At 32.4% G+C, this 24721-nt stretch overlaps 3 protein-coding genes across 7 annotated transcripts; 1 reads left to right on the forward strand and 2 right to left on the reverse strand.

Annotated features, from left to right (window-relative positions):
• Positions 1–44: 44 nt before the first annotated feature.
• On the reverse strand, positions 45–4026 carry LOC7478916 (tlg2p-like protein a). The gene is made up of 8 exons (XM_002319455.4): positions 3558–4026; positions 2438–2714; positions 1891–1980; positions 1713–1790; positions 1051–1128; positions 887–952; positions 723–803; positions 45–615 (listed from the first exon to the last, which is right to left on the reverse strand). The coding sequence occupies exons 1-8, from the start codon at positions 3767–3769 to the stop codon at positions 508–510; spliced, it is 990 nt and encodes a 329-aa protein (XP_002319491.3). The 5' UTR covers positions 3770–4026; the 3' UTR covers positions 45–507.
• Positions 4027–5856: 1830 nt separating this feature from the next.
• Positions 5857–10262, forward strand: LOC7481707 (protein DEHYDRATION-INDUCED 19 homolog 3). Its single transcript, XM_002318932.4, has 5 exons — positions 5857–6205; positions 7216–7358; positions 8137–8214; positions 8463–8719; positions 9931–10262. Exons 1-5 carry the CDS (start codon positions 6130–6132, stop codon positions 10037–10039), a joined length of 663 nt encoding a protein of 220 aa, XP_002318968.1. The 5' UTR covers positions 5857–6129; the 3' UTR covers positions 10040–10262.
• A 2813-nt stretch (positions 10263–13075) lies between these two features.
• Positions 13076–16861, reverse strand: LOC7481708 (uncharacterized). Of its 5 annotated transcripts, none has more exons than XM_024584047.2 (4): positions 16698–16861; positions 14908–16346; positions 13819–14815; positions 13076–13487 (listed from the first exon to the last, which is right to left on the reverse strand). In XM_024584047.2, the coding sequence occupies exons 2-4, from the start codon at positions 16087–16089 to the stop codon at positions 13234–13236; spliced, it is 2433 nt and encodes an 810-aa protein (XP_024439815.2). In that variant the 5' UTR covers positions 16090–16346; positions 16698–16861; the 3' UTR covers positions 13076–13233. The 5 variants fall into 5 exon arrangements, with proteins under 5 accessions (XP_024439815.2, XP_024439814.2, XP_002319493.3 ...); XM_024584046.2 differs by having other exon boundaries at positions 14908–16301; positions 16698–16858; XM_002319457.4 differs by having other exon boundaries at positions 14908–16186; positions 16698–16855.
• Between the last annotated feature and the right edge of the window lie 7860 nt (positions 16862–24721).

Consider the following 24721-nt stretch of genomic DNA (forward strand, 5'->3'; position numbering starts at 1 on the left):
TTATCATACATCTACTAGGTAGTTAAAACTGGGATAACATGAAATTAATGGCAAACGAGAGAGATGGATTCATATTTTTTGATATTACATGAACCAAAATGGATACAAACAATTAAAAAGGCCTCAGGCTCCTCATAACAAGGAGCCTTGGATTTTGAAAGCACCATGCTCCAACCTCCCAAAAAATCAAAAGAATCAACCTAGCAGATCCGTGACAAAGGAACAACGTACAGTGCCAATTCTATACATCTTTGAGGACATTTCTCTCCCCTCTTTCCCCACAAAATTTTGAAAAAAAAAATAGTAATGTAAGAAGGTAATCGATTAATATGGTACGTGTATTCGGGAAATTCAAAGCGTTTGCATTCTTTAATTTGGCAAAGTTATAGCCATCTACAAGAGTGTAACACTTGGCGGGGAGCGTCGCATCATTATGAATGAGTGAACTTCAGGAATACTTGTGCTCGCAAATAAAAAGAGAATCTTCAGGAATATCTATGCTCACAATCAAAAGAGAATCGACTTGAGGATGAGAAGGATCAGCATGACAGCGCACATTATAACAAGCACAGTGGCACACATCACCATTCCCCCTCGTTTCTGTGTTCTCTCAGCCTGCGGTGCCAAATCCATTCAATACAAACAATGCCATGCAAAATGAGAGCGAAAGAGAGAGGCTTTTGAAAGTAGATTGAAATGATTGTTGAGGGTAAGAAGGGCACCTTCTGCAGTTGTTTAAGCCCCTCCTCAACTGTAGTTGCTACATTCTGAATGTTGTAGTCTATTCTATCAACAATAGTGCCCTGTTTGGAGGGAAATAAACAGTTAGTTATCGGTGACCTGAACAAGAGCTTTGCAGATTTAAAAAAGAAGATCAGCTCTTAACCTGGTCTATCACAAGTACTGACAAGTCCTTCATAATCTGAGCAAGCTCATTTACTGATTCAACTACCTACAAAGATCAATAGGAAAACATAAAGTCTTAACAAATAAAGGAGACTACCAAATTTCTGTTGATTAAAAAACGAAAGGCCGAGAGCATTTGCTTGCCTGTTGGATCTCTCTTTCCCTTTCTACAGTGAATGCCTCACTCTTTTTCAGCTTGGCCATCTGATGCTCATTAAATACCTAACATATCATTGATATATAATATTCTCAGTAATTAAAAACAGTGCAAGAATTTTGACTACAAAAACGAAATTTAACTTACAAAACTATTTAGATAATGTTTCTGGACATAACTGATAGATACAATGATGGAAAAAAAAAATTAGACTATACCTTCAGGGCACGAAACAAACAAAAATAATGAAGAAAACAGAAGATGTGGTTCAACCTAAGCTTATGTTCACAGGCGAAGAAAAAGAAGAGATTTTACTATATTACACAAGTAAATACAAAGCACAAACTCTCTCATAATCTGTTGAATCTTTGAACACCCAAATATCACCTATATGTAACTGGAAGGGAGAGACCCCAAATCCAAAAGGAAAGATAAAAAACATAGCCCTGATTGATATTGGTATAGGCCCATATCAAGTAGGCTTTGACCTTGAAGCCCAACAATTAGTGGAGGGCTCCGACAAAACATAGATCTCACAAAATTTCTTATGCAAGTTTTGTCGATCAACTTGCTATGCAGGACCAAACAATTTCTTGACTCGTCATATCTAACAATAAACCTAAGGCGGAGAAGGTTACGACAAGCATACCATGTCGTCCAAATTGTCATCATCTATTATAGATCTACCACCATTTAGGTTCATTTCTAAATCATCCCCGTCCTGACCCTGCATATCAAAAGAAACCAAAACAGAATGATTATAAGAAAATGTTAATATATTCCTTGCTTATTCAGTAATTCAATAGGAAAAGCAATCCTTCCCAGACCTCTTTTTGTTGCCTGAGGCGCTTCAAGTATGTCGACTGTTTCTTGCGAAGTTCCATTGAAAGGTTCTGAAGGTCAGTAGCAAGGGAACGCTGCAAATAAAAATATGCCAATATAAGCACAATTCACAAGACCAATTCACCATGTAAGGAATGTGTAAGTTCTCATGTTTGACTGCATATAAAATTCCATAGAGCAAAACAATGGAATAACCAAGCCACTAATTGGAGAGAGCAATCATTTCATCCAACAATTATAGGTGCATGGTCCAGAAGAAACTCACAAGAAGATATTCTAATTTTTCAATTGGTTAAGCAAGAGGGGAAGAATAGGAACACCAGAGGCCTATTAACCATCTAATCAGTTAGAATTTCTCCTTTAAATTATCAGGACATTATTGGGGCTGCTTTCCCCATAATTGTAATTTAGAATTTGCTTTTTGTAGGGCTTAGGCAGCATTATCTACCAAAAAAAATCATATGTAAGTGGAAATAAATCATTAGCAGTTTCACGTGTTTAGTTGGTTCTTGCAAGAAAATAAAGGCTTACCTGCACATTTTTTCTAACATTTGAATCCTCGGAAGGCCCAGCTGCAGCAAGTCTTTTTAGTTGCTTCTCTGATTTCCTTAAAAGACCAGTTATCTCTTGGGTTAGACCCTCAATTGTCCGTTGATCTTCTTTACCATCACCAAATGAAGGCATCAAAGCTTTGGCATGAGCCTTCGCTAACTCAACCATTTTCATACGTGCACGTTGCACATTTGCTGCTATTTCTTCAGATACATCCACCCAAGCTGGAGGTAAACCTACTGTAAATGCACCTTTACTGCATCAAGACAACAACTCTTAATGTTCCTACCAGGATACCATTAAAATTTACAGCAAATGCTCAACCATTAAGAAAGCAACAGTAAAAACAATCAGTGTTTAAAATTCAGAAGAAATACCTAGAGAGTATTTAAGTTAATATTCACATCTATCAAAAATTCTTTCAAAAATCGTTTAGCTTAAAGTAGAACCATCCCCAATCTTCAAACCACCTTCCAACACAACCATTTCACTCCTCATAAGCAATTCCATAAAAGCCTTTGACTAAAAATACCTACAGAAACCAATCCGATATTTGAGAATTGCAGGCAATAAGAGATCTCAAATCCATATAACCCAGTTCGATTCAACCTCTACCATGCTCTTGCACTACCATTTAGAAAAAAACATCTGATTCTCCCATCATCGACAAACATTTTCAACACCCATTTCAATCTAACAAGAAGATAATCACGCATCACCAACAGCTACCAACAGATCACAATTCCCAAAACACACATACAACCAAAAATAACTCCTTCGAAACTTTCCTTCAATGCAGCTATATTCCACATTACCTCCATACAAATCCACTAACTTTCACTTCAAAACTAAAAAACCCATCAACAATTATCTATTTGCCACACATTTTCGACATTAACTAACAATAAAACACACTAAAAATCTCCACAAAATCACACTGCAAAAACCTCTTATTTCGTATCTCATTTTAGCTAACACTCTCAATTCTACATCACATTGCTAAAATCAATCAAATTAAATGATTAATTAACAACAAAAACACCAAGCAGATATTTATACGTGTATGTATATGTATACGGATACGAATGTGAATATGTACCTTGAATTACCGGGATCTTCAGTACTAAGAGGAGCATATTTCCGATTAGGATTGAGAAGCGAGGTGCTGGCCAATTCGATCACCGGACCACCACCACTACCACCAACTCCTCCGACAGAGCTCGTCGACGGAGATGAGCTCGTCGGAACCCTAACGCTCTTTAATGCATCTCTGTACTTCCTAAATATCAACGTCCGATTCCTCGTTGCCATAACAAAATCAGCAAGAAATCAAAAAAGGGTCACTCTCTTTCTCTCAGGAATCGATAGTTTATGGATCTGGAGGTGCTGTGGAGGTCACGTGATCGAGATCGGAGAAGATGGCGGGAGGTCACGTGACCGGAGAAATTGGAAATGTTTTGGGAGACAGTGGAGGTGTTGTTGGGGTTAATTAATAAAAAATTGAAGTAGAGGGATTGCCTTTTTCTTTTTAGTTTACGTAACTGTTAAGTGGGGTTCTTTGAATGATTGTTAACGGGCTACACGAGTTTAGGGGTGTCGGCTTATAAAAGCAGCAGTTAGTTACTGTTGTATTTATTGTTTTTTTATTTAAAAATATATTGAAATAATATTTTTTATTTTTTAAAATTTATTTTAATGTAAATATGAAAATATTAAAAAATATTAATTTGAAAAAAATAATTTTTTAAAAAACATTTAAAAATAAACAAACTCTTAATTTTAAAACTCAATATGATTTTACTTGGATCGATAAAAAAATAAAAATAATAATATAATTTAAAAAATATTTTAAAAAAATTAATGGATTAATAGTTGAGTTTTAATTGAGTTAGGTTGAATTAACCAAGTCATCAAATTAATTTAACTTTTTTTTTATCAGGTTAGTTAGGGTTTTCTATTTAATTTTTAAATTTAAATTGTTTTAGATTTCAGATTAATTTAGTTTTGAGTTAATTCATTGGACTGATATGGATTTTAAAACAATAGACAACTCGGATCGAATAATTAAATTATTTAAAATATTTGTAAAAATTGGCTTAAAATTAGTTGTATTAAACAATTTTCAATTTTCTTATAAAATTTTATAAAAAATAATTTGATTGGGTTTAATATTTTTAAAAAAAAACTGGCTGAAAAAAAATCATTATATATTTATAAGTCAATTAACCTAATCAAATCAAATCAATACCCAAAACATTTCAAAATAAATCCTACTCAAATCTTAATTTAGTTTATTAAATTTTTAAATCAACTCGTCATGTTAGATTAGACGTAGCAGGGAAAGGAAGATTGATTCTCTCTCTCTCTCGTAATAACAATAACAATAATAATAATAGTAATAGTAATAGTAATAATAAGAAAAAAAAGAATATAACTATAGATTTTTATAGGCAAAGAGAAAAATGCATGGTAAAAATTCTTCTAAAGTATAAAAAAAAAGAAAAAAGACAGAGTACTTGTTCAATATATTATTATTTTAGAGTTAAATTCAAGAAAAATTGTAAAAAATAAAAATGTTATTAATATTATACTATACTTTAAAATACATGAGAAAAACATTGTACATATACTGTGAACATAAATTCATAGCACAGTAAACCACCACATTGTAAATATAAAATGTTTACATCGTGGACGATACTATAGCACACTGAGAGTTGAATTTAAGAAAAATTGTAAAAAATAAAAATGTTATTAATATTATATTATACTTTAAAATGCATGGGAAAAATATTGTACTGTGAACATAAATTCATTGCACAGTAAACCACATTGTAAACATAAAGTGTTTGCATTGTGGACGATATTGTAACACAATAAAAATGTTGCCTTTACTGTTTTTTATGTTAAAAGTTGTTAAGTCAAGCATGGCCGCCAGATCTAAAAGACCTGGGTCTGATTTTGCTGTCAAACCCAAGGTCATTAAAACATAAAACACTTGAAATATTTTTTATATTCTTAAATTTATTTACATTTTAAAAAAAAATTGTTATTAACTTGTTACATAATACAGTAATATGCTAGTATTATTTAAAACATGTACATTTCAAAATGATGTAATAAAGAATTTAGTATTTTTATATAAAAATTGATAGATTTAGAAAGTAAGTAGTTGAAAAAACAACTTTTATTTTGTACACCAACATGATACAAGTTTTAAAAAAGTTAAAATTAAAAAAAAAAAAACAGCTAGTAAGACAACCGGAACACTCTTGCTTTTTATTTCCAAAAATTAATTATTTATTAAATCTTTTTTTCTTCTAAATTAACGGCAAAAAAATTGATAAAATTTATCAAAAATACAAAAAAAAAAAAAATACTATAAAAACAACAGCACACCAAACACCAGACTCCCTTTTTTTCGACGAGCAAAACACAGCTCCTTGTATTATCTCTCACTCCTTTTATAGAAAAAACAAATAAAAAAACCCTCCTTATCAAGTATCATCATTTCCACTGATTCAACCCCTAATTTCAAGGGTATTCATTTGCGTAAATTCAAGATCAAAGCCTCAAAATTCGATTAGGAAACCCACTGTTTTTTTTCAACGACTGAGGATCGGTTGAGAATTTCGGAGTTTCAAAGAAAATTAATTTTAAAGGGAGGAGCTATGGATGCTGATTCATGGAGTGCTCGTCTTTCTTCAGCTTCTAAGAGATACCAATCAGCTCTTCAATCACGATCTGGTGAGATTTTTTTTTTTTTGAGTTTTGGAAATTATCTTATCATGTTATGTATGGGGTTTTTTGGTTGCTTAGAAAATGAATGGAAAAGTTAAGTATTATGGGAGTTTAATTGTCTCAAATTTATAAATTTTGGATTTTTAAGCAATTTGAGCTTAGTTGTATCAAACCCAGCTGTCATTTCTTTGTCTTTTGCCTGTTTATTGGTCTTTTTGGTAGCTAAGAAATGATTAGGAGATCGAAAAATCATGGAAATTTAAAGTGTTGGTGTTTGAAGTTTGGATTTTTAAGTAAATTGAGCTTGGTTGCACCAAACCCCGAAGTCGTTTCTTTGTCTTTTGCTTGTTTACAATGGTCTGTTTGGTTTTTGAGAAATGATTGGAAAGTGAAATGTTATGGTCATTTAAAGTGTTAGTGTTTAAAGTTTGGATTTTTAAGTTGTTTGGCCATTGAAAATATGAATGAAACTGCAAGGTTTTGGAATCCAATTTTCTTTTCTTTATTGAAGAAGAGTGTTTTGTTTTGGTTGTTTGATGGGAAAATGAGGAAAGATGAGAAATTTGGGTTTTGTGGTGTTAAGGTTTTTCATTATGGCTTTGTTATAACCCCTGAAAGGGAAACTACACTTCACTGAGCTTGACATGGTTGTTACTTGAAAGTTGAAACTCAAAGGTTCCTTCTTTTTGATAAAGAAAAAGAAAAGAAAATTGTTTCTCTTTGTGAAAATCTTGTGCTTGTTTATGGAGTGAATGAGGATCAAGTGTTGTTGTCGAGGTTTGGTGAGGTGCAAAATAAATTCTCGTTCTGAGGCAACTAGTAATCTTTTTTGGGAGTTAATAAGGGAATCAGCCCTCTTAGCTGATATCAGTGGTGACTGCTTGAGAATCATGAATCTTAACAGATTGAGTTGAATTTGACTATTATCAAATGGAGGCTTAGTGTTTCTGAATGTAATAAACTAAGGAAATTTTCTCATAAACTTCAAATAATAGTTATAATGTTTGCAAATGCAGATATGTTTATGGGGTTTGAAGAAATTGATGGAGATGATGATATAAGGGAGGAGTTTCCATGCCCATTCTGTTCCGAATATTTTGATATTGTTGGGCTGTGTTGTCACATTGATGATGAGCATCCTGTTGAATCAAAGAATGGGGTATGGACTATCTTTCTTTATATATGTTAATAGCTGAATTGCATATGTTCATAGAGTTCAAAATTTCATTTATTTTGCCTATCAGAATTCTTCTCTAGTCACACATGTAGCATGCTACTTCATGTTTATGACCTCAAAATATGAGAATTGAGATCCTACTGTCTAGAATAAATGGTTCTAATGTCGTGCCTGTATCACTGACAACCAGTTGGGTACCAGGTTAGTCCATCTTGAACAAGCTAAGTTAATTGTATCTACTGGGTTTGCCTGAGTGCTAAAAGTACCATAAATGTGCATATTTAAGTTTTTGTAGAGTTGAGTTAGCCTCAAATGTCTTCCTCCTTCAGTGTTACTGGTGCATGGAGTTCTTCGAAGTGATTTTTGAGGAAGTATTGTCTTTATGTGCTATTCAGTAATGCTAATCCCTTGATGGGCATAGACATTGATAATAATTATGAGATAGGAAAACTTAACCTTACTAGCTTAAGAATTCATCCATTCCAGTGAGCTCTACTTTTGATGATAGGATAGGAATGGGGGTTATTACCCATAAAGCCACTTGTTTTGTATGATTATGATTCCCCTGCCCATGATGTGGTGTACAGTGTTGTAAAATAGTAATTAGGGCACTACACTAGCTGTGATTTATAAAACAAAGAGGCCATTCCCTATCATATTAAGTGTGCATTTTTTGAATCATGATTATTTGTTATGGGCTCTGATGTTGAGATCTTATTGAAGGTTAATTTTGCTCATTATAGATGCTGTTTATTTACAGGTTTGCCCAGTTTGTGCAATGAGGGTGGGTGTTGACATGGTTGCACATATAACGCTACAACATGGAAATATATTCAAGATATCCTTTTCCATTGAGTTATCACTAGCTCTAATGATTTGTTTTCCTTAGGTGATCATGTGTTCGTTTGCTTCCAAAACCAATTTCAACTTCGTGTTTCTTTTATTGTGGGAATGTTTAGATTACTTTCTTATGCTTTTGGTTATTTGCTAGACTTAATTTTCATTGTTGTTGACTTGAGCTTCAGTATCAAAAATCATGTGAACCAAGATGACTTGCCTGTGTTGAGTTCCTTGACAAGTAATTACATGCAGCGCAAGAGGAAATCACGTAGAGGTGGACCTCATTCAACCCTTTCTTTGTTGAGGAAAGAACTGCGAGAAGGAAATCTACAATCCCTTCTTGGCGGTTCGTCCTGTATAGTTTCCTCATCCAATGCAGCACCTGATCCATTATTATCTTCATTCATTTTACCCATGGTTGATGATTTCACGAGTTCCCAGCCTTCCTTTTTGTCTGAAACAAGTTCAGCTAAGAAAGGCACGGATGGGAATGTCTCAGAACGGTATGTTATTCTGTTCTAGTCTGTCTCTCTCTGTTCTGTCCTACTTAACTCATGCAGTAGATTCTTTGTATGCGTTGTAAATGTATATCCTAATCGCTTTCTTCAGTACACTGTCACAGAGAAATTATTTCCCTTTCGTAATTTGCTACTATTGTTGGAAGGGGATTGATCTTAGATGCACTTACCTTTTAATAGATATTGACCATGGGTCTTTTTATGGTATCATATTTGTCATATTCAATTTGCAGACTTCTAACTAGTTGATAAAATTAATGTGAATAGTGCAAATATTTTGCTACATTATTCTGTGCTGGACTAGAAATACCACAACACCTGACCATGCTGTTGACTTTAAAGATTAGAATCTCAGAAGTTGCTCATACTAAGTTTGTCCTGCTTTCACCTAGCCCAAACACATTAAGCTGTGTATCCTAGGACACACACATGTGAATTCTTTTATGTCACCCACGCTAAAAAGTTGCAGATTTTCTTCTTCTTTTTCCCACTAAATTAATTATTATCTATGTTGCATGATAAATTATGATTTTTTGCTCATTTACTGAAATAGAGCACATTAAAGTTTGCATTGCAATCATTTTGGTCAGCCACCTTGATGTTTAAATGAATTTTTCAGAGAAGATAGGATCAAAGGAAAGGGATATGTGGTTTGGATGGTTTATGGAATCACCACTGATTTATGTATCAAGATCTGCAGTTTTTGCCTATCCAATTCTGTTATTTCTACATTATATTTACCAATAGTCACCAAAAGCATTTCAGTATACAGAGTGAAACTATAAAGAACGTGAGAAAAAGTTAATTAATTAGCCATTTTTTCCAAAGCTCTAAGTTGATCATAAGATCTCTACGTCATGTGTAACATGGGAGGATGCTGCTCAATCGTCTTTGTTATAGTTTCACCCTTCGTTATGGTTTCAGCCATTGAATTTTTTTTCCGGAGTGCCTGAATCTTGACTTTTGGGGATCATGCTACTCAATCATGTGGTCCTACATGTACTTGAAGTCGGTGCTTGAATAATAACAAGGTCACTCTAAGTCTATAACCCCTTCCCTAAACTCAAACTGGAATCCATCCCTGGCTGCTGCTGTGAAATATAGTCCTGCATTAAATGTAGGATCATCCGTGTACATGTATGCAAAATCATTTGGCTATTCTCATCCAGGTGCTATATTTTTGTTTTTGGTTGCAGAAATAGGAAGTCACCTCCAATGTCAATTAAGGATAAGGAAGAGAAGGCCAAAAGGAGTGAGTTTGTACAAGGGCTGTTGTTGTCTACAATTCCTGATGACATTTTATAGAAGTGGATTCATGCTGGCTGCTACAGTATCGAATGCCATATTTGCAACTAAGTGCCCTGCAATCTTGGTTTGTTTGCGGTAAAGATGGGAATGTATTAAACACGGAGTGTTAAATAAATGTAGGAATGAGTAAGTTATGTTGCATGTGAACGTTAGTTGTTGGACAGACTTACTTTCAGGTCATGATTAAATGGAAAAGAAGAAAAAAAGTTACTTCCTAAAAGTTCTATCCTTTGCTAATGGATATCTGTGTTACTTTCTTGTAAGTTATTAATTACAAAATATCTTAATAAATAAAACACACATCTGCTCTTTGAAGGCATCTCCTGTCAGCCTTGTTAGCTGCAAGAAATTATTCTGCATGAAATATATTTACCCGCCCACCTGTTGCAGACTGTGGGAGTGTTTGCTGGCAATCTTTGTTTTGATGGCCACATTAGGGTAGTGTTGTGGATTGGCGGGGCTGGCTCCATTGTTAAGCAGTGGTGAGTTCTTGATCATCAAACTAGTCTGTCGAAGAAAAGCATTTTCTCGAAGACATTTAGTTATTAAAGATTTTGTGTGTTCCATTATCAAAGTTCAAGCCATTGGGTTGCTTGTTTTCTGCTGATGATGTTGACCTGAAGCTCAAGTATAATATAAACAAAAGGAAGACTCAAATTTGGCTATCAGACCAGCAGATGTCAGGCAGTTGGGTCAAGGGATATAGCAATACCCAAAATACTGGATCCGCGAAAATAACTGAAACAACTAATATTTTGTCTTCTGCGAGTGATAAGAGAGACTTTAAGACCGTAGATATCTCCTGCAAGTACATCTGCCTGCACCAACTAAATTCTTTTAGGTACTACAGGTTGGCCAATTGTTGAAAACAAGTTTTGGAGTACAACCAATTCCAGATCATGACTAGCCTGTATGAAGGAGCAGATTTGCCTCCACTGTTATGTCACTTTTATTCTGACATGCCCCAGTCTTTTGACACTGAGGGTAAAAAGTAAAAATAAAGAACATGAATTCAGGCCACAAATGGGAAACAAAGATTTGATAAAGTATTCAGCTAGTGTGCGTTGTGCAACATGCATAATGGCGGTTCTATCAACAATGACGATTACCAGGTGTTTCTCCATTAAGACTCTGATCATCATCTTCATTTGCTCAAATGCCGTGATACTCACTGCTCAGAGATTTCCATATTCAATACAAGTCTTTAATCTATCATAAATAGCTGGTTCGAAATGACAATTTTCCATAACTAACTTGAAAAGCTCTTCTGATAATTCCACACCCCTCTGGCCTTTCAGACCTTCAAGACATGCAGCTAAAGCATTAGTGTGTGTTTGTTAACACATCCAACCGCGTGGTTGGCCACGTTAACAAACCAAGCCCATATTGCTTTCTTTATTCTTTCTGTTGTTTTCACCATCAGACCGCCGACACTATATCCAGTTGCTAAAAGATCAAATGAGTATGCACCAAGCTCCCACTCTCTGCAATCTTTTTCACAAATGCCTCGGGCCTTTTCCCAAAGACCTTTTTTGGAATAACAAGTGAACATTGCATTTGGAACTTGAACGTCAAACAATGTCTTCAATGATAACCACTCCTCCCAAACCTCCTCAGCGCCATCAAAGTCATCCGATTTCATCAATGAGCTTGTAATATGTAGATAGCCTGAATTATAGAAACTTGCAGAATTCTTAAAGAAACGCCAAAAACGATGTAGTTCATACTTATTACCAACATCAGCATACAAAGAGAATAGATTCTCTTTGGCATATCTTCTCTCATTACCCTTGATAATTGTTCTGAGTGCTTCAATATTGTTAAAGCTTTTTCAGTAAAGTCGGCTTTCAAGTGACCCTTTGCCACGGCAAGGCAAACTTTCCAGTTGATCCGACGATCTCTTTCCATATTCATCGGAACTTTCTCCATTCTCTCAATATTAGAAGAAATTGCTTAAGCTTTTAATAGGATCTTGAACGAGTATTTGTTGCACCAAATGCCCCTGTCTTCCATCTCCTACATCAGAATCTCTACATACTCAAAGTGAAAAACAATGGTTGTGCTAGGCCCAGTTCCTTCATTGTCTGCATCATGGCCTCTGCCTTCTCCAAATGTTTATTCTCCACATACCAGTTTCAAAGAGTACCAATTGTTCTCCTATGGTCAGGAAGGCTTTAACAATATTTATCTACTTCTAAGCGACTTCAGATATTAAGTCCAGTTGAACCACCATGTCTCCCACTGCTTGGCCATAACCTCTTTGCCTCATCCATTCTGATATCTAACACAAAAATGGGAAACAAAGGTTCAAGTTATGTAGTCACGTTTCACTGACCAGGATCGTTTAATCAACTTCGTGACACAAAAACAAAAACTTTTCAATGATAACACCCAAAAACATTGAATCTTGAAGAGCCAATAAATAATAGAGACGAGAGATAAAGTACCTTCAAGAGCCTGGCTAAAGCGGTTATGTACTTGTGTTTATGCAGCTGCTTGATGGATTGTTGGAGGTCAGATTGCTTAATACTCTGGCCTTCTTGAAGCCATTTCTCTATCACTGGACTAATAGAGACGTTTAGGTCTCCTGGCTTTGTCATTTGGGTTGTGGTGGTGTTTGTGGAAAAGCAGAGAGAGCTTAAGACAAAGGAAAAGCCTTGACCTTGATGACAAAGTTATGGGTTTGGTCTTCGAAGATTTTTTTGTTCTCTGGTGAAATTGTTTTGGGCATCTAGCAACCTTTTGACATTTTCGGACAAATATCTTTTCATTTAATCAATTCTTTTAGAAAATAAAATATTTTTATCTCCCTGATATATATTTTTCTATATCCCACTTCTTTTTAAATGGTAATTTACAGGCCTAAATATCTTTTACACTATTCTTAGTAATAGTTAAGTACCTGTCATGGCATCAACTTGGCTTCGATGCATGTTATAATGAGCATGAGCAGAAACTGATAGGAAAGAGTCACCAAAATAAACTAATAGCCTGGACAGAAAATAGGATTGGCAATAAACAACAACAGTACGGTTTAGTCAGTCTAAACAATGAGTATCATGATCAAATAAGAATGGAGCTTTTGTGTGCTCAATGTCAAGTCATTTATGTTTATGAACAAGTTAACCATAAATGTTTGTCCAACTCTAACAAAAAAAGGGAGTGTAAATAGTTTCTCCCTGCATCAAACCCTAAAGACCTAAAGTCAACCACTGTCGCGGTCTTGTGTCCATGATCCTCTTCACTACGTTCCTTACAAAAGAATCAAAACAAGATGAGCAACAACCTCTCATCACACTTGTCTGCCCAGCGACCACTCTATCATTGTGTGTACAAGTTGATGGTAGGGGCACTGTATGAACTTCACTCCTCTTGTGCTCTAGCCCGCAAGCAGCTAATATGGTATGTGTAGAACTCCTTGCTATATCCTTGAAAGTATCATGGTCTGCATTTGTAGAAATAAGCCATTTTTAAGCATTTCCATTGCATGGTTAAAAAGCGATTAATACAACATAACTGTCATGTATCTAACCAACAAATAAGAAATATAAGAATTCTCAAGCATTTCAAGCCTGCCTGAAATAAAGAAATCTAAATAAAATGTCATGTCTGATGATGAATATTGGAAAGCCCTGATTGCATTACAGGGATTTTAACATCCCAGAACAGGAAGCTTGTTTCTCCATCAACTTCCTGTCTCCCCAGGCCCTCAACAACAGAAATGCTGAATAAGTAAAAACTACTTGGGTGACCACAAAAAAGAGAGCTTCACATACCTAATTCAATATCTTGTGACAAGCTTCCCAAGTGGTTTTTTACCATTGATTGCAATTGTTCCTTCACGTCATAGAACTGGCTTTGTTCTCTCACTTGGTATGAGGACAAAGTACCATCGGGCTCAGTGCTTGATCTGCTTCTGAACTGATGGGATTGTTCAAAACCAGGTATTGAGTTGATCCCCATGAGATCAGGCCATAAAGTCAAATTGACAGGTCTGTCAGCAGTTGTAATAGTTGGATCCTGAACTGTTTGCCTTCTCGATTGATTTGGTGTCAGATAATAAGAATCCCTATTTTGAAATGAAGAAGAGGGATGATCATTAGCCTGCAATCTCTCCTTGTTGGGTGTCTGTTCTGATGTCCCAATTTCTTGTGTCCTTAAATTTTGAAGAGCCGTTTCCCTAACTGGATCAATTTGTGAGTTTAAGAAATCACTATGCAAGCTGGCAGCTGAGATGACATCGATTCTATTAGCCACAGGATTCATATTTGCTGATGGATTCCTATTTGAAAGGAGAGTCCGTATATGACGGTGTAGATGACGTCTCCCAGAGAGAGTAGATGCCCCTGCTACAGACACTGGTGAAGCTACATGAATATCTCCAGTCAGAAATCTGGGAGACGATAGACTCCCAGATACTTGTGGGATGGTTAAACGAGGTGCAGACTCTAGATTGGGATCTAAACCTTCATCTAAATTCAAAATGGGTGATGGTCTATTAAATATGTTGTTGCTTGAATTCCATTGATCAGGCAAAGGATCTTGAGCTTGGGAACTTGTGGATCCAAGAGCAACAGGCCTGCAATCATCACAGTACCAATTGCCTTCGGGTACTTGCCGCCCCAAACCGACACAGTAGGTATGCGCAGATGAATCACAGAGATCACATAGTAGCATGAGGCCATCATCCCCGCCTTCATGGCATTCTTTACATATCACATTCTCATATGGATCAATGTAGCTCCTGATTTCTTCCTCAGTTGGTTGATAAACCTATATGAAGAAATAAACCAATCCAAACACGAAATAAGAAAAAATAAAAGAACAAAGCAAGTAATAGGCACAGAGCACTAGCAAAGACAGACCTGGTCACGCATGGGGACTTCTATCACCATATTTCTCAGATCAACCCCCATTGCTGATCTTCCATTTTTAGCTATTGTGCTAAATCTTTGCTTGCACAAAGGGCAACGAGATTCTACTTTGGACCACTCCATGATGCAAGTGAAACAGAAATAGTGACTGCAGCAGTCCAATGTTCCCCTCAATCTTCTTTTGTCCTCTTCAGAAAGACAAATTCCACATACCTGCTTTCCTAACTCTGATTTTTCTTCCTTTACCTTCTCCTTACCTTTTCTTCCTACTGGTTTTGTCTGCTGGCATAAATCCCCATTCTCCTGAATTCTCTTCCCAACTGACGAACTTCTCAAGCTAGTCTTCAATTCTCCATACAACTGACTGGCTTCCCTCACTTGCTCTCTCTCTTCCTCAGAAAGGGTATATTCATAATCAGATGATCCATTAGACACAAAATCCGAATCTGAATTCACAGAAAATTTCCTCTTTCTCACACCTGAAGTTTTCTTGCTCTTTTCTCTCGCAACTGGGCTATCGGCTAAAAAATCACCATCATCTTCATCTTCATATTCACACCTCTCTTTCCTTTTCAACCTACGTTTATTTATCCCCTTCTTTGCCAAAGGCTTCTTCATAACCCTAGATTTTCTCCTCCTTTTTGTAACTCTTCGAGAACCCCCTTTTGGCACTCTCCTCTTGACCACTTTCACATTTCTGTTCTTCCTTTCCGCTGTCAATTCATCATCCTCATCCAAACAATCATCATCTTCTTCATCTAGTGTGAATTCTTCATCATCTTCATCCCCGTCACCATTAACATATTCCTCGTCGTCGTCGTCGTCGTCCTCCTCATCCTCATCCTTATGAGATACCCTTTTTCTCTTCCGAGAAGCTTTACCCTCAATTTTCCCCTTCCCTAAAGAACTCCTTTTCTTCTTTGATCTAACAGGCTTCCTAAACTCTTCCTCCTCCTCGCCCTCTCCCCCCTCCTCTTCCTCAACAAAACTATCAAAACACTCCTCCGATGCATACCCATCTAAAGAAACTTGACAATCCTCCGAATCATCATCTGATAAATTCTCCTCATTCTCAACCACGTAATCCTCATCGGAATCATCGGAACCCTTATCTTTATCCCTAACCCTTTTCTTGAGATTCCTCTTATAATTGATTTGCTCTCCCCTTCCCATCTATCTTTGCACAACCCACAGAAACACCAAAAAACCCAAATATTAAACCACAAGTTTCAACCGTTCATCCAAGAAATACAGTTTTTAATCCACACATCTACACATCAAATCAAATTATATCAAAATAAATCCCAAGATTCTTGAATTAGGATTTTCTCTTTCTTTCTAGCTTATCTCCTGGTTCAAATGGGCTAACAAGATTAATGCGAATCCTGCCAGGAAACTTCATTAATTACCAGTCATTTCTCATAACCGATCTGTATTAACATAAACCACGATAGATAAAATAAAAAATAAAAAACAGATCAGATTCCAAAACCATTCCTTTCATATACGCCTTAAAACCAACCCGAAAAAGCACCAAATCCCAAAGAAAAAAGAAAAGAAAAAACCTTTAGCTACCCTTTTAAGAGCTAATGAATAAATTAAATCCCCTCTAGAAAGAACCCATAAGAGCAGGTTAATAATTGAAATTAAAACTAAAATTATTACTAAAACCACAAAAGAGACTTTAAATCAAATACAGGTTTTAATTTACAGTAAAGATTGTTCCTTTAATATAAGAAAAATAACGTATATACATACAGAGAAAGAAGGTTGTTTGATACCTGAGAAAGAGATGGAAGAAGATGACACAGAGGAGAGAAATGTTGTCATTCGTGGAAATTATTGTAAGAAATGCCATTTTATTACCAGTTAGGTTGTTGCGTTTTGTTTTGTGTTATGATGTCGTTTTTGTTCGTATACATAGAGAGAGATAGAGAGAGGGGGGGGGGTTTATAAATTTGATTTATTTTTACTAGATGAATTACTACTGGATATTGTGAAAGTTAACATTTATGGCAAAAGTTTCTATTTTTTTTATTTTCCATAATTGTTTTTACTTTATCTTTGACATGATTAGTTGGATTTTCCTTAAAAGACTACAATTGTTGACTTTACATAAAAAGAATCATGTAACTCATCGTTTGTCCATGTATTTTTTTTTTTAATCGAATTACAAAACACTAAAAACTACTGTAGCTATACTTATAAAATACTATTTATTTAAATAGTAATTTTTTTATCTAGCTTTTTTTTTAATTTTCTTTTTGAGTTTACCTTTCAACTACTCTTTTTTTTTTTCAATTTATTCTTCAAATTGTTTTAAAAAATATATTTTATATTTTTTTAATATTCTTTTAGTGGAGTTATCTTTATCTTATTTTTTTTCTCCTTTTTATTTTTGTACATTAAATTTGTTGAAAATGAAGTTTTGTAAGTTATTTATTTATTTTTTATGATATTTTAATCTTATGACTCAAGTTATAGGTTTAGCAGGTTAACTCGGGTATTTTTTTTCTTTTTTTTAATTTATTTTTTTTTAATTTAGTCCTTTAACATTCAGATGATTATAAATGAACCTTGTAATTTATTTTAATTTATTTTCTATAGCTGTATTATAATTTTATATCCCGAGTCGTAAATTTGATAAATTAACTCTGGTCGACTTAATATATCACTTATCAATATTTGAAAACAAAAATCCAATATATCACTATATTAATTTAAAAAAAATATCATCCAATATATATTATATTTTGAATTTATAATTAAAAAATAAATTGATAATACTTAAATTTTTTATATTAAAAGAACTATTGATTTGACTCACAGTACAGCTCTAATCTAACTAGCATGTTTGTCTATTAATTACCTAATTCATCTAAGAAAGAATGTCGGGGTGTCCACTTATAACAGTGAAAGAGATGGCTTTTTTCTTTTTTGCATTTCATCTTTTTTTTATCTTTTTAATTTTTTTTTATTTCATTCTTCCATATTTACTTGATTTTAAGTTTATCTTCCTAACTTGTTTTAGTTGTTTGTTTTGTATTTGGTTTTACAAGTGTTTATCTTTGTTATTGTGTAATTAAAAATATATATTTTTTAAAAATAATAATTTAAACTCAGCGGAATTCATGATTCGAAACACATATTTAACTGGTTAAATCATTAAGTCTAGATCGATTTAATATATTATCGTCTCAGTATTTAAAAAAAAAAAACATCTTGCTTTCTTATAAAAAAAACTAAATCATGATTTTTTCTAGTCATTTCGGGTTGCTATGGGACCTGCCAAGTTAATTGATCATGTTATGACAACTTTCACACGGTTTAATATTAAACTTGAATTAGATAATGAATCGGATCAAGAGATTTTAAAATTGACATGTTAGATTAAATATAACAATAAGTTCAATAACATCAAATAATTCTTTGCAACATGAATTTTTGTTTTTTTTTGCGTTACATAAAATAATTTGAACCATAGCTTAGCCTGACATTGTAAACTAATCTTACACTAATTGGTCTAAATTTATACATACAGGGTGATAATTCCAGAATAAATTATATATTTAAATCTTAAAAGCACCTTTTATATATATATATATATATAGACATAGGAAAAATAATTCCTACAGCTTTCCTTTATATCCATGATGTAAAACCCATAAAACAAACCACTCAATTCTTTGATGAATTAATTTATCTTTTTAGTTTTAGTTGAACTAGTTCATAATGTAATAATAGTTAGATTTTGTGTTTTTATGAATTGTATATTTTGAGTTTTAGTTATTTTTTAAAAAAATATTGGGTATGCAAGCAAAATTAAAACAAACCTTCTTTTATATCGTTGCTGTAATATGTTTTTTTACATAACCAAATCCAAAGTGTAAATTAAAAAGTCTATACAAGTAAGGTCAAGATATTTCACAATATAAAATAAAATATCCATCTAATTGTGTTTACTGAAATTATTTATTTAAATAAATAAAAAATAAATCTACACCTTAAAAAACTTATGACTTAAAAGATAAATATAAATGAAACTTACTGAATAAACTCACGCCAGAAAAACTATTACACAAGGCTGAAAACATAAACAATATAATTTAAAAACCAATATTTTTTATTTTGAAAAATAAACTTTATTTGTATAAAAACAATTATAAATGAATTAAAATAATACCTTGAAAAATAAAATAGAAACAAAACAACTAAAAAAATTTATATTAAAAAAAGATATGCAAAAATCATGACTCAAATCATGAGACCAGGATAAACCCATAGAAAAAACTTGAAGATAATTATAAAATCAATATTGAAAAAAAACTAATGCAAAAAAATTAAATTGTTCAAAGCTGAATTCCTAACAAATTAAATGATTAAAAAAAGTGAAGGTAAAAATCAAAAGAATAAGAGTCAACTAAAAAAAATAAACAACAGAAATTTTGATTAAAGAATGAAATTGAAAGAAAAAAAAACTTCAACAAAAATACCAAGGAAAAAATAAAAACCGAAGTGAAAAATCAAACATATAATAAATTGCAATTGAAAGATTAGATTGAAAATAATAAAAACTTTTATCAATGGAAGGAACAAAATAAGAAATTAATAGAATGAGGACTAAAATTGAAAAGTAAAAAATAAAAAGGACAATGTTGTACATTACCTATTAGGAGAAAAAAAAAAATCAAACACTCATCGATGACGATCCGACCACCATAAGTTGCAACACACCACTCCAAATGAAAAAGGACACGACGACACATCTAGGAAGACGATGAAAGGCCAATTACTTCCACCGGATGATGTCACACCCATCGCTTGAACGGTGCGGACTCCACTCACATGTTGGGGCATGTCGAGCACGCTCCAACAATTTTAAGCACTAAAATTTTTTGAAAAAAAAGTGAAAATATCAACCCCCCCGCGGTAATTACACAAAACACACCCATTAAAAGTATAAAAATACCCCAAAAAACTAAGCTTATGTTTTGTCTCTTCTAAAGTTAAAGACATAATTGCATCCTTATTTAGCAGCACAATATTTTTTTTTTTTACTATGGAGGCAAATATGTATTTTTACTGTTAAGAAATTTATGCAAAGTTAATAAAAGCCCATGATCAACAATTATATATTTTGTTGACATTGGAGCCAAAATAGTATTTTTACTATGAAAAAAAAAAAACATCAACACTCCCACCCAAAAAGCTTAATTTTTTTTTTATCAAAGGGCACATATATAATTTAATTGTAAGCCAATACATGTTTTATTGTGGATTGAGTTATAGTAAAACACACTTGTTATTTAGTTTTTTAGGTAATGGAATAATTTTAAACATAGTATTTACATTTAAATTAATATATTGATATGAGATATGTATTAATAGAATTAGTTATAAATAATTTTTGATCTTGTAAATTGATTTTAAAATATCTTTTACAATAAAATGAAAAAAAAAGGAAAACTTTTTGGCATACCTTTGTTTTGTATCAAATCAAGATGACAATGGAAAAGCAAATCCACTCAAGCCTAACTCCTAAAAGAAAACTATTGATTGATTGCTTGGTGTATATATTTTTGTTTTATGAGCACTATTAGTTTTATTTATTTATTTATTTATTTATTGACGGGTGCTAGGACGTTATTATTTATGGCTTAATTACGCGATGGTTCGAACTCATTAGCTGGCTCTTAGAGGATCTCATTAAAGCATCCTTGGCCCCTTTCCACGACTATTAATAGGAAACGTATTTTGTGAAAAAAAACAGGCAGGTTTTATTTTATTATATTCCATGGTGAGAATATCCACATTTTTACCTTTTGTCTGATTAGATTAATTTGCTTGAGTACAAGGCTGGTGAAAAATTGTGTTTCAAATGGGGATAGGATAAAATTTAAAAATTTCATTTTTATTTAAATTTTTTTTTTATATTTTTGAATCGTTTTAGATGTGCTGATATTAAAAATAATTTTTTAAAAATATTATTTTGATGCATTTTTAAATAAAAATACTTTAAAAAACAATCATTATAATACTTCCAAACATCCTCGATCATAGCGGCATGATTTAGTTCTTAATTGATCATCATAAAAATATAAGATATATAAGATGTAAATGCTAGTATAAATGTAATAATTTTTTTTTGAATATTAGTTTCAAAGTTTTAACCTATAAAATTTTAAAAAATAAAGCTAATCTAGACTGAAAGTTTTTCTTCTTCTTAGAAGTCTTGCAAACTAATTTATGTGTTTTTTTTTTTTGTAATGCAATTGAATGAAAGTTAATAATTTTTTCAAAAGCATAATGTTTTCAATTTTAACAAAGTGTTTTTAATTGTAAAATTTTAATAATTATTAAATCCAAAGCTCCAACAATTTGAACATGAATGGCAACGGGAGCATCCTATTCAATAAGCTTGTAATTGAGGGAGTAATACAAAACCTTTTTTTATTTTTCTATTTTCTTTTTGTAAAAGTGTTTTCAAGCTTATTTTTATCCATCAAAATTAATTTTTTTAATTAAATCTTAAACAAATCACTCATATTTGAGTTGATGCATTCATAGTAAATTATTTTCTTGTATGAATTAGTCCATGCATGGAGAAAATTTACTTACCAATCAAACCTAAATCTTAAAGGTGAAATTATCATGTAAATATTTAGTCTATCTTCTTATTTATAAATAAACTAGGTTATTAAATATAAGATATAAGAGTGTCATTTTATGTTCTTGGTATTGTGTTTTTCTTAGATTTTTTATTTATTTTTAACCTTGATATATCAAAATCATCAAAAAACACTTAAAAACATGAAACTAATTTTTAAGCAAAAAATTAATTTGAAAAGTACATTGAAAATAAAAAGCAAATGTTTTTATTGTTTAAATATGTTTATTTTATCTGAAATTGTGGTAGAAACTTGAAATTGAACTTTTCTTAAATCTTTTTTTTTGTCAAATCACTCTCACAAAAGTTATAACAATGGTGAAGACACACTAAATTTTCAAGATTCTTATTTTTATTTCAAATCATGCCCTGGTTCCATCTTTAATCATGAACAAACCAAAAGTGATGACTATGAGAATCTAGGAGTGGAGATATGCTTTATTTTTCTACTAGCCAGTCCTTGTCTTCCACCACCCCCATACGAACACGCATGCGGCGGGGCTTCTTGCTCCTCGGCTGTATCCTCCCTCGGCTAAAATCCCTAACCTTACCACATCCGCCGGTCACCTTCTTCATTTTTTTTAAAAAATTCAGCAGCTGGCTAGACATGAAGAGAATTCAAAGATTTTGAGATCGAGTTGATTGAGCCCAATAGTTAGGAAAAGTATTTTTTTTGGAAAATTACAACATGCACAGTGTTTTTCGTAAATGAATTTTCCAATGAACTCTCGTGATTCGTGTTTTTTTTTTTTTTGAATTTCTTAATATTTTTAAATCTCATATTTGTTTAAATGATACATGAACTGTTTTTTTACTTGTGTTTGATTAGTATTTTAATATAAATGACATTAGTATATTTGATTGAAAAAATAGAGATAAAAATATAAAAATAAATAAATATTTTTAGATAAATTTAAAGTAATTTTTATAATTTTAAAAGAAAAAAAATAAAAAAATACATGTTTTTAATATTCTAAAAACACATATCGCCAAATTTTTTAAATTCTTACAATAAAGTAATTTTAATCAATTTTTATATACCATAACAAACATGTTATATTTAGTCAAGTCATTTGCATTTATTTTATTTTATTTTTTTTAACATTTTTTCATTAAATTTGAATCCTTTACAGCAATGCGAGAACAAACTCATTTAAACGCTGATTTTTAAAAGAATAATGTTAAGCAAAAAAATGATTTCCCATTAATATTAGCATATTATTCTCCATGAAAAAAACCAATCACAAAAAAATTATTCTTTCCTTTTATCCTTTCAAAAACAAGAAAACCACGTGGAATTCGCTCACCCAGAGACTTTCGTTTGACCTTTCGTCCGAATATGAACATCGTAAAATTACCTGGTTACCCTTCACTTTTGTCAATTCAACAGTTAAGCCACAAAGTTGACAAGAAAGCAATGATAACTTAGGTTGGCGACCATTAGTCTTTGGAAACGCGGCCCACGCACTCTTTGGTAAAAAATAATGTATTTTTTATTTAAAATAATTTTTTAATATATATTTTGATTTTTTAATATTAAAATAATTTTTTTAAGAATTAAAAATATTATTTTAATATATTTATAAATACAAAATATTTTAAAAAACAACGCAATACAGTATCAAACGATATCCCCTTACTCGTTATTCAATCACTTAATGCACCGTCAATATGGAACATCATAGAAATCAGCACCGTCGATATGGGACACATACTTGAAGAAATCAGCACCGTCGATATGGAACATCATAGACCCACATGGTTATTGACGACGAGTTGAGAGACACGTGTACGGCGTGGATAACTTTGGGTTTCTCTTGTTTGTTTCAATCTAAAGGAACAGTGGATGTACATGCACCGCAAGTAGATTGGACTAGCAACTGGTTTTGATTGGTGTTTGATCACACTGTTTCTGTCTCTGTTCTTAAGTTGTTTTTTACTATGATTTTTAAGTGTTTGAAATGTAGCACGTGCTGCTTGAGAATTTTTTATCCGAGAGATTTTACTGTATTCAAAGAATAATTATTTATTTTTATTTTTATCATATTTGGTGGGCTCAAGCTTGATTTTCTCTTTTATTATATATTTATCTTTTCTAAGTGCGCCCATCAAATAAACACTCAGTATTGTGGTGCTACACCTTAACAAAAAAAAAAAATAAATAAAAATAAAAATAAAAATGTTTTTTAATTATAAAAGGATATTTAAAGATGTAGTAATAATTATGATTTAAAGTATTTTTTTAATTGAAAATATATTAAAATAATATTTTATTTTTATTTTTTAAAAAACATTTTTAATATCAGCCCATCAAAATAATATAAAAATATAAAAAATTAATTTTAAATAAAAAAAATTCAAAATTTTAAAAACATGGTTCAAACCGTTACTAAACACCTCTTATAACAATATATATATATATATATATATATATATATATATATATATATATATATGAGCAGTGAACAAATATCGTAAAAGACAAAAAGCAAGAACGGATTGGGTATCCAAGTTGGCTTGGCCTGGTAGACATGGCTTCCCTTTCTGTGGTTGGTCTAAAGGAAAATATCGGAGGTGGTCGTAATCTAGCAGCCGCTTCCACCATAGTCAAATTACCATAACCATACCAGCTCATTCTCTTTTCATGCGAGGCAAAAGAGGAAATTCATTCCATTTCATATAAATAACAAATTAGGATCGAAAATATTCACGTTCTGGATCGAGTTACCATGAACTATAAAACTCCCTAAACGGGAATGATTTTTTTTTAATCACTGAAATTACATAAATTTATTTTAAAATTGTTTTATATATAGATTTTTTTGCAATATCTAATTTCATCTAACAAATTGTTAAATTCTTGGATTAAATTGGTTGTTTGATATTGTAAATTTATAAGCGACTCATGCTTCCACGAGTTTTGCTTCAAAATTGAGATTTCGGGCTCGAATCCATATTCCTTGATATTCATGGGGCTTGGCAAGAAAATGAAAGAATGATTTGGAGGTCTAAAGGCCGAATTAACTAACCATTTTGCAGTAGACAGGCTTGCTAATGCTTTGGGCTTTAGTTTAAGATGAGCAAATGAGCTCACAAACTCCATGGCTTGCAGACAGGCAAGAACATGGAATTTGTTAA

The sequence above is a fragment of the Populus trichocarpa genome, chromosome 13, assembly GCF_000002775.5.
Source record: "Populus trichocarpa isolate Nisqually-1 chromosome 13, P.trichocarpa_v4.1, whole genome shotgun sequence".
NCBI classification, from domain to species: domain Eukaryota; kingdom Viridiplantae; phylum Streptophyta; class Magnoliopsida; order Malpighiales; family Salicaceae; genus Populus; species Populus trichocarpa.

Excerpts from the sequence above, each read along its gene's own strand:
- LOC7478916 (XM_002319455.4), bottom strand. The coding sequence starts at position 3,769 with ATGGCAACGAGGAATCGGACGTTGATATTTAGGAAGTACAGAGATGCA. Across the intron at positions 1,981-2,437 it reads ATGTTAGAAAAAATGTGCAG|CGTTCCCTTGCTACTGACCT; the intron begins GTAAGCCTTTAT and ends TTTTATTTGCAG. Across the intron at positions 1,129-1,712 it reads ATGACAATTTGGACGACATG|GTATTTAATGAGCATCAGAT; the intron begins GTATGCTTGTCG and ends ATGATATGTTAG.
- LOC7481707 (XM_002318932.4), top strand. The coding sequence starts at position 6,130 with ATGGATGCTGATTCATGGAGTGCTCGTCTTTCTTCAGCTTCTAAGAGA. Across the intron at positions 6,206-7,215 it reads AGCTCTTCAATCACGATCTG|ATATGTTTATGGGGTTTGAA; the intron begins GTGAGATTTTTT and ends TTGCAAATGCAG. Across the intron at positions 7,359-8,136 it reads CTGTTGAATCAAAGAATGGG|GTTTGCCCAGTTTGTGCAAT; the intron begins GTATGGACTATC and ends GTTTATTTACAG.
- LOC7481708 (XM_024584047.2), bottom strand. The coding sequence starts at position 16,089 with ATGGGAAGGGGAGAGCAAATCAATTATAAGAGGAATCTCAAGAAAAGG. Across the intron at positions 14,816-14,907 it reads AAGTCCCCATGCGTGACCAG|GTTTATCAACCAACTGAGGA; the intron begins GTCTGTCTTTGC and ends TTCTTCATATAG. Across the intron at positions 13,488-13,818 it reads GTCACAAGATATTGAATTAG|ACCATGATACTTTCAAGGAT; the intron begins GTATGTGAAGCT and ends CTACAAATGCAG.